The sequence below is a fragment of the Oncorhynchus masou genome, chromosome 6 (genome assembly GCF_036934945.1).
Source record: "Oncorhynchus masou masou isolate Uvic2021 chromosome 6, UVic_Omas_1.1, whole genome shotgun sequence".
Classification (NCBI taxonomy): domain Eukaryota; kingdom Metazoa; phylum Chordata; class Actinopteri; order Salmoniformes; family Salmonidae; genus Oncorhynchus; species Oncorhynchus masou.
Window position 1 is genome coordinate 49,206,254 of NC_088217.1, and position 9,647 is coordinate 49,215,900.

General features: G+C 43.1%; 1 protein-coding gene across 2 annotated transcripts; it reads right to left on the reverse strand.

Moving 5' to 3' along the window:
• Window positions 1-46: 46 nt before the first annotated feature.
• Window positions 47-9,485, reverse strand: rpn2 (ribophorin II). 2 transcript variants are annotated; one of them, XM_064968929.1, is made up of 17 exons: window positions 9,415-9,485; window positions 8,703-8,890; window positions 8,406-8,501; window positions 8,065-8,240; window positions 7,748-7,823; window positions 7,473-7,607; window positions 7,081-7,257; window positions 6,611-6,729; window positions 6,364-6,469; window positions 4,377-4,468; window positions 4,093-4,207; window positions 3,703-3,984; window positions 3,285-3,380; window positions 2,862-2,937; window positions 2,617-2,746; window positions 1,857-1,951; window positions 47-708 (listed from the first exon to the last, which is right to left on the reverse strand). In XM_064968929.1, the coding sequence occupies exons 1-16, from the start codon at window positions 9,425-9,427 to the stop codon at window positions 1,900-1,902; spliced, it is 1,929 nt and encodes a 642-aa protein (XP_064825001.1). In that variant the 5' UTR covers window positions 9,428-9,485; the 3' UTR covers window positions 47-708; window positions 1,857-1,899. The 2 variants fall into 2 exon arrangements, with proteins under 2 accessions (XP_064825001.1, XP_064825002.1); XM_064968930.1 differs by lacking the exon at window positions 1,857-1,951.
• Between the last annotated feature and the right edge of the window lie 162 nt (window positions 9,486-9,647).

Here is a 9,647-nt window from a genome sequence, read left to right on the forward strand (position 1 = left end):
GAATTAGTGTGTATTGCACCAATAAGAAACAGCAGTACACTAAAAATTAATCACCAACTCTTTAATTACAAAAACACCAGATTTTCTAGGACTGCCCATTTTATTCTGGGGGGGTCTTTAATGTATTGAGTGAATAGCTCACACCCTCCACACGTAATTCAGTGAGGAGACAAGCAAATAATTAGACTTACGATGACCATGTCAGTGAAGCCACCTCAATCAACTTCTATCAAAAGGCCTTGTAAAATTGATGGCTACCTTCTTGATGCAAATTTTTTACAATGCAGTGGTAAGATGGGCACTGAGAAACATGAATGTACAAAAAAAAACAAAAAAAAAACCCATCCACATTTCATTATGAAACCACAAAAGTAGATCCCCAAGCCCATTGTAAAAACAAATAAGAAAAAGGGCATTTGCAAAACGGTCAAACAAAAATGAAGTGCAAGGATGGTTAGCGTTGCAGACGTCAGCAGGAGCATCTGTGTCAGTAAACATCTGTCCGATCAAATCAAAGGTCTCAGTAGAGTTAACATTTACTTTCAAATGAAGTCAAACTGCATTTCAAATTTTCTATTGGATTCATGGAATAACATGTCTTTGATGACAGTCTGATGGTTGATGTGTCCTTAAAATGACTCCTTGAAAACCAAAAACTAAGCTAAGCATCTTAAGTCTCCAATCTTCGGTCATCATTTACTTGCAATTCTGCCAGAGAAGAAAATAGATACATAAGTCAGTTTGTTGTACATGTTAATTATCAGACAGACCTTTACATTTTTATCTACAGTGAGTTCCAATAGTATTGGGACAGAGACTTGTTTTGGCTCTGTACACCAGCACTTTGAATTTGAAATTATACAATGACTATGGAGGTTAAAGTACACACTGTCAGCTTTAATTTGATGGGAATTATAGCACTTTTTGTACATAGTGGCGTGCCCCCCCCCCCCCCCCCAATTTGAGGACTAAAAGTATTGGGACAATTTCACTTGAATAAAGTAGTAAAGTTCAGTATTTAGTCCCATATCATAGAACGCAATGATTGCATCAAGCTTGTAACTCTACAAACTTGGATGCATTTTCCATGCGTTTTGGTTGTGTTTCAGATTATTTTGTGCCCAATAGAAATGTAGTGCCATTTTGGTTTCACTTATTGTAAATAAAAATGAATGTTTCTAATACCACATCTACATTGTGGATGGTACCATGATCACAGATAATCCTGAATGAAAATCGTGAATAATGAGGAGAGAAAGTTGGAGGCTGAAATGTTAATCTCCCATGTTAATGTAATGTCTTTGGGGGTATGATATTTGTGCACGCATCTTTCTCACGCATCATTATCCGTTATCATGGGAGCATCCACATTAATGTAGAAGTGTTTAGAAACATGTTTTTACAATAAAAGTGACAATTACTTTACAATTCATTTCTATTGGGCACAAATTTAAAACTGAGATGAGATCTTAAAATGTAAAGCCTGCATGAGAAGTCCTGGATACATGAAAAATCACATCCGATGTAAGAAGCGTCACACATTTCTTTCCAGCATAAGGATGAAGTGTACAGGATTTCGCCGCAACAGAATATGAACGGAAGAACAATGAGGATGATAGGATAATGCGGGAATGAGGAAGCGCCACACACGTTGCATCTTTAGAATAACCATGTACAATGGCAGGCAATATTAAGATTAATAACTGGTGACATGGACAGGACGGAAAAGGTGAGCAAAGATGATTTTTTATGGTGGGATGAGCAAGATGTTGGTGAGTGAGCACTGCACCACACAGCCATGCATTACACAGGGCAATGGGGATGCACTGGGATGCAGTCCATAGAGATGCCCTTACTTCAGCCTGGAAGACTGGCCCTTTGTTATTAGAAAACAGGCCTTTACCGCAGGCTCCTATACTTTGCCAACCTACTACTTTGCTCTGCGGCAATCCTGAAAGAGAGAGATGTAGCAAGGAGTAGACAGGAGTTAGGGAGACAGGAGGGCACTATAGGAGACGGTGGCTAAAGAAAGTCAGGCTAGTCAAGTTTCATCAATTGCGAAATTAAATCCACTGACTCCACATCAACCAAAAGGAGCATGAGACTAGAACATGGTTAAAAGGACTGGGTCAGAAAGGACAGGAGTAAGGTGCAGTAATTCCACAGTAATACTAGGCAATTAGAGCTTGAAGCCTTCAGCCAGTGACACTTATTACCGCTGTGTCTCGATGGCCTTTGGAGAGCTCTACATGTGGAAGGCTTGAGGGAAGAAAAAAAAACACCCACACAGTTCAATCTGGCCAGGCCCTCTCATGCTCCCAGTAGACATACGCTCTACAGCGGTGGCTCCACTCTTCTGCTAGCCTGGCTGGGCAAAGGGCCCCTGGGGGACACACACTGAGGGGGCAGCGCGTCACAGTAGGCCCTTACACACGATCTCAAGGGCCTTGAGTGAACGTCCGGCAGCCACAATCTCAGAGAAGCACCAAGAGGACCCAAAGCCCCAGAGTCCTTCTCATATGAAGAGGTCAACCTTTCTCCCTGTGGTCAAGAGCTCTCTAGGCAGGAAATCTGACAGTCAGTCTGTGTTTTTGCGAAAGCTAACAGAAGCCATACCTCTTGACTGCTTTCTGGGCCAACATGCGGTTTCCAGCCAGGAAGGTGAGACTGCCGATGATGGCCAGGTACTTGAGGGTCTGGAACATGTTGAGGTGAGTCCAGTAGACATACATCAGTCCCAGCATGCCTGAAACATCACAATAAACAGAGTAAAAGGTGATAAACTAGGAAAAAGAGATATTGGTAGAGTGACAATGCCAGTATTTTCCATTGTAAACTACGACTCAGAACTCTGTACTCACATGCGTGGCCCACATGGAAGAGGACAGCGCTGGGGGAGAGGCTGAAGTTTGAGATGTTGGCCCCAAGTTTGAACCACTGAACAGAGAGGGGGGCGAGAACAAGAGAATATTGTTCATGGAACACGGCAGTACAACAAAAGGTCTGGAAACGGATTAATTTACAATGCACTGATGCAAGCCTTTCGCAGTATGGACAATGTCGCCACACAACAGTGTCAGAAACTACATACAGCATCACTATTGTCATTTCAAATCAAAACAAGTGTTAACCAAAAACCAAGGCTCATTCAGGAAGTATCAAGGTTTTATTCTAAAGGGCCTTGCTAGACAGAAAACACAGTGAAGAGGCAGATATGAAAATGTTCTAAAAATAAACCTTTGGACCTTCATACAATTCAAACTTGAAGAAGTAAAGAGTGTCACCAGAATAAGCAGCAGCAGGAAGGGTGAGAGGACGAGGGCTGTGAAGGCGTTGGACACCACTGTGGGTGGCTTCTTCTCTGGCTCCCGGAACAGGTGCTACACACGACAAGAACATCAGGTCAAGTCCACCTATTTGTTTCAATGACCACGCACAACATGGACATTGGCGTAATCGTTAACCCAAAACCGTAGCAAACGGAAAACAAGTTTATTGGACAAATTCAGGTAGTTCTCACCCAGTTTTGTTCCTAGTGAATACACCCCAGTTATTCATCTATTTATTTGTCAGGGACCACACACACAACATGGATATTGCACCAGAGTTAGCTTAGCTATATAGCAAATTTCAAGCTATGACTAGCAACCAGAAGACTAGAGAAACAAACCAATGTGTTTATATGCAAAACTTGTTGTTTACCTGGATATCTTGCTTAGGCATGTAAAGGGTCTTAGATTGGATGGCTGCTGGGGCCTCCTCATCAAGGAACTTCAAGACAACGTCAGCCACGTTCCACAGAATGGGGTTCTCCAAGGTGGCATCTCCCACAATGAGGTAGAGGGCATATGTTCCAGACATTGAGTCAAACTCAGACTTCCTCTCGGCTATGTCCAGCTCAAACTTGTAAAGGTTCTTACTGTCAGGCTCGGCCACAAACACAACCTCCTGGCCAGTTTTATGATTGTGCAACCTCACAAAGGTCTGGAGAGAAAGACAATAACAATACTCAAGAGATATAATAGCACAAGGTTGACAGAATAAGAGTATGAACATAAAAATGTAGACCCACAGGAACAGCCAAATCTCTACCTGATGGGGAGTGAGCGCTACTCCAGTGTTGACATCCACTAACTGGAATGTCATGGCAAAGTTCTGGTGGCTGTCTGCAGTAAAAGAACCCTTGGCCTTGAAGGGATAGTCCACCCTGGAAATGAAAACAATTATATTTTATATATATATATTTTGTGTGGCTAATGGGTAGGGCCATGAGCTTTTCTGACCATACAACGTGCAGGAAATAACTCGGTCTTAGTTATGGGTCTGACAAAGGCAGTATTAAAAAGGGCTTCATATACGAGATTGGGCTCCCTAACCTGGATGTCTTGGTGCCGATGCTCTGGTCCTTATCCACTACGGACAGGTCCATATTAGTGATGGCCACCTCAGTGGACACCTTCACTTTTAGCTGAAGACATGTGGGGAGAAGGAGAGAGAGAGAGATGGAGGAAAATGAGAAATTCAAGGGAATTCATATGGTGAAATTCACATGCAAATTTCAAGGTGATTAGTGTCACATTTATGGTGAATGAGTGTCAGAGAGTAAAAGTAAATGCCAGAGGTTAATTGCTTTGACACATGGTTAAGTAACAAAGGTTTGTAAGCTAATGAAAGCGGCTACTAAGTAATAATCCTCCATTTCGAGCACATTGAACTGCTAACCTTTTGGCAAAAGCGAAAGGCAACTGACTTAACTTAGAAGAACTGTAACTTCTCACAATTACAAATCCAAAACTATATACAGCGCATTCGGAAAGTATTCAGACCACTTGACTTTTTCCAAGTCAAGGCTGTAAGCCTTATTCTAAAATGGATTCACTTGTTTTCCCCCTCTTCAATCTACACACAATACCTCATAATGACAAAGCAAACAGGTTTAGAAATGTTAGCACATTTTTTACAAATAAAAACACTGAAAAATTACATTTACGTAAGTACTCAGACCCTTTACTCAGTATTTTGTTGAAGCGCAGGCTCTGGCTGGGCCACTCAAGGACATTCAGAGACTTGCCCCGAAGCCACTCCTGCGTCGTCTTGGCTGTGTGCTTAGGGTTGTTGTCCTGTTGGAAGGTGAACCTTCGCCCCAGTCTGAGGTCCTGATTGCTCTGGAGCAGGTTTTCATCATGGATCTCTGTACTTTGCTCTGTTCAGCTTTCCCTCAATCCTGACTAGTCTCCCAGTCCCTGATGCTGAAAAACACCCCAAAAGCTGAAAAACATCCCAAAAGCATTATGCTGCCACCATGCTTCACTGTAGGGATGGTGCCAGGTTCCCTCCAGATGTGAGGCTTGGCTTTCAGGCCACAGAATTTAATATTGGTTTCAATAGACCAGAGAATCTTGTTTCATGGTCTGAGAGTCCTTTAGGAAAACTTCAAGTGGGCTGTCATGTGCCTTTTACTGAGGAGTGGCTTCAGTCTAGCCACTCATCCATAAAGGCCTAATCGGTGGAATGCTGCAGAGATGGTTGTCTTTCTGAAAGGTTCTCCCATCTCCACAGAGGAATTCTGAAGCTCTGTCCAACTGACCATCAGATTCTTGGTCACCTCCCTGACCAAGGCCCTTCTCCACCGATTGCTCAGTTTGGCCGGGCGGCCAGCTCTAGGAACAGTCTTGGTGGTTCCAAACTTCTTCCATTTAAGAATGGAGGCCACTGTGTTCTTGGAAACCTTCAATGCTACAGAAATGTTTTCGTACCCTTCCCCAGATCTGTGCCTCGACACAGTCCTGTCTCGGAGCTCTACTGACAATTCCTTCGACCTCCTGGCTTGGTTTTTGCTCTGACATGCACTGTCAACTGTCAGACCTTATATAGACAGGTGTGTGCCGTTCTAAATCAAGTCCAATCTATTGCATTTACCACAGGTGGACTCCAATCAAGTGATAGAAACATCTCAAAGATGATCAATGGAAACAGGATGCACCTGAGCGACATTTTGAGTCTCACAGCAAAGTGTCTGAATACTTATGTAAATAAGGTATCCGTTTTTTTCCTTTGTAATAAATTTGCCAACATTTCTAAAAAGATGTTTTCGCTTTGTCATTATGGGGTTGTGTGTAGATTGATGGAACATTTCTTTTAAACAAGGGTGTAACGTCACAAAATGTCGAAAAATTCAAGGGGTCTGAATAGTTTCCGAATGCACTGTACCTTTTATACCTGGTGATGAGTGAATCATGCCCACATTTTGGAAAAATGTAAACTGGCAAACTTTCAAATAATATAGAAGTTTGTTTATCTTGCATGTAAGCGGGTACAAAATTATCCCCAATACATTTTCTCTTGAAAAGATGGCCAGCTCACCTCAACCTGACTGGCAACCAATCGGGTGTCCCCGGTGATAGCCACAGAGAACTGGTAATATCCACTGGCTGGCTGGCTAGTCATGAAGTTCAGTTCAAAAATGCCACTGTCAAAACAGGTAGAAAGAATTATTATACACTACAAACACTGCAACGCAGACATACACAAATAATCCATATTAAAAAGCAACACAACTAGCAACATTAGTGCCCAGACAAATTCTAATATTTCTGTCGAACAAACTTACTCCCTGAGGGAGAAAGGTGCCTGGGTGAGTATGACGTTCTTAGAGACCACAGCTTGAGCAGATTCCACCACCACACTGGCTGAGGCAAGAGGATTGGAGAGGACATCAGTCACCAGAAGCTGTGGTAAAGACAAGGAGGCAGAAAGATGTCAGTGAAAAGAAAAGCATCATGTGAGAAAGAAGACCATTGCTCAGTGGTTGACTAGAGCAAGGTTTCCCAAATTTGGTCCTGCCCCCATCCCCTGGGAGCACATTTTGTTTTTTTGCCCAAACACTGCACATTCAAAGCTTGATGACAAGTCGGTTATTTAAAATCAGCTGTCTAGCGCAAAAACTAGAAAACATGCACCCGGGGCCCATGCGAAAACCTTCAAATGTGTCTCAAATTGATGACGACCAAATAATGGACATTAAAAAAATGAAGTGTAGTCAGTCACTGATTTACAAACACCGGTGATAGTGGAGTGTACCTGCAAGATTGGCTGGCTGTGGGAGACGGTGGCGGGCCCCTGGGCGCTGACGATGACTGGCACCTGGAAGCGGTTGTTGGATAGGGCGGCAGCAGCACAGGCTACGCTAAATGCCTCAGACAGGGATTGCCAGGACTTCTTACTGAACACAGAGTTCACCAGCTGGATCACCTGGTCCTGTGATGAAAACAGCTCACATTAGTTCCACATGCAGTTATTTTAAAATAGGTAGGTTGGTGTTGTTATTCTAGATTTCTATTATCAAGTATTATACAGAGGTCTAATACATGGCACTTGTTCAGGAAAAATCCCTGGCCCTACTTATGCAGCCTGCTTTCCTTCAACTCCCCTGCATCAATCTACCACCCACATAAATTGTGAGAGCAGTTTACCTCTTTGAGAGGAGGCTCTGTATCCACATGGTCTGAGAGTGTGTAGGCTGCTGTCACAAACAGGGCAGTTGCCTCAAGTCCCTCTTCGAACTGGAGGTACACTCCACCCAAGTCATCCAATCGTGCTGCAAGATCCTTAAGAGGAAGAGAAAGGTTCAAATACAACACCTCTGCTTAAGAAACCAGTTTGCATGGGAGTAATTAGTAACTTTGTAAAGTAATTTACCCGACTAAACCTGCAGCACAGCACCACCTGGTGGACTTGTGAAACTCACCTCAATCTCCTCCAGGATTCCTCCAAAGTCAGCCTGCTGGGAGAGACGGGTGGCAGTCTGGAGTGCTGTGGTGATCCTGTACAGAAAGACAAGAAAAGAACAGTCACAATACAATGACAAAACACATCATGGCTTTAGATCCATGTCCATAGGAATATCTTCTGTTCAAAAGCAGAGTTTGTTTGAAACGATTCAAAGTAACAATTAAGTTCAGAAGCTTCTTTCTAGCAGTTAAACAAGGCAGATCTCACAGAAGATCAAATAAATGATCCAGCAGCAAGTCTGATCCACCTGCCAGGCTAGCAGGTATTACTCACGCCAAGACGTTGTCCTCTTTAGCTATACGGGCGACCAGGGCACCGACGACTTCCTGTGAAGCCAGAGGAAGCCCTAGGGAACTGAGGGCGCTAACAGCTCTGAAGATCTGCGTGACTGTGGAGTCCTCGCTGACTGCTGCCAGAAGGATGTCACGGGTCTCATTGGACACCGGGATCTAAAAGAGGATGAATAAGTTAACAGAACCAAGCTATTAGTGAAGAATTCACTGGCAGAGCATCCAAAAGCACAAACACAAATGCTGTTCGCCGGTTCATCTTGCTGGAGGAGCAAATTACATGTTTTGGTCAAATAGAATCAAGCACCATATACAAGTACCTACCTCACAGTCTGAGATGGCCTGACTGGCCTCAGCAGCAAAGAAGAGGGAGTCGACACTCATGGGGTCCAGTTGGGCCTTCAAGAAATGACAGGCATCCTGCAAAAGGAAAAACAAGGATTTGATGAGGCAACAAACTGCACTAGTGTCTCCCTTGGATTTTTTCTGGAGTGGAAGACATTGTGGACGTGAATAGCAAAGGTGCAAATTTTACACTAGTGCAAACATGTCATAGGCTACATGTTTTGGGTCCTCCAGTCAAGCCCCTTTACTTTGATACTTAGTAGCCCGTTTTCTTACATTTTCATCAGCAACTGAGGCTCCAAGCTTGCTTAGACCAACAATCGAGTAGTATGCTGATGCCAGGTCTGTGAAGGGTTGGCTCAGGAGAGCTTGAAGTCTCGCAACGTCTGACAGGGAAAGGTGATGGGATGGGGTCAGAGCCTGGGCTCCGAGAGCCACGGTGAGGAGGACCAAGCTGAACAAACCTGTGGGCACAGACATGATGGTTACAGGAAATATTGCAACCGTTTTAAACGTGTGAAGTCAAAGTGAAGTAGTTCGTAGACTCAATCATGCAGCCATTACACAGAAACCCATGCATAACATCCCTTTCCTTAACTAGAGGAACCAGCTTAGTTATCTAGCTAACTTACCTAACTCATTTAACAAGCTAACCAGTTAACGTGAGCGAAAGATTTCAAACTCACTAGACATACTACAGACAAAGCTAGTTCGTATTCAATCCAATGATCTTCATGATGATGTACCTGTAAAATACATGTCTAGCAAGATCTTGCTTGCTAGCTACGACAACCGTGTTAGCTAGCTTATTAACGTTCGCTTCCACTGTCACTCCAAATTCATTACATATCTGCACGCGTTATTTATAGACTACGAAAACTCTGCTTATATAAAATCACCGCTAGATTATATTACTAAATTATAATAACCATTATTATGAAGTGTACTTATATGGTATTTAGGGCAAACAAAACCCTAAAATACTTACGAGGTTGGGCCATTTCTTTTCTTCTAATGCAGCGTCACCAAAGAGCCGGAATTGCTTCCGGGATCCAAGCCTTGGACACTACCATTTCAAAGACAAGGGGTGGTAATTTCATTTTCAGTCTTGGTACGTATTATTATTATTAGACACACACCTTTCACATAACGTATTGTGTCCAACTATACTACAATAAAATAACATGTTTAGATCGCATATCCTCAGTTGCTTTGTTTTAT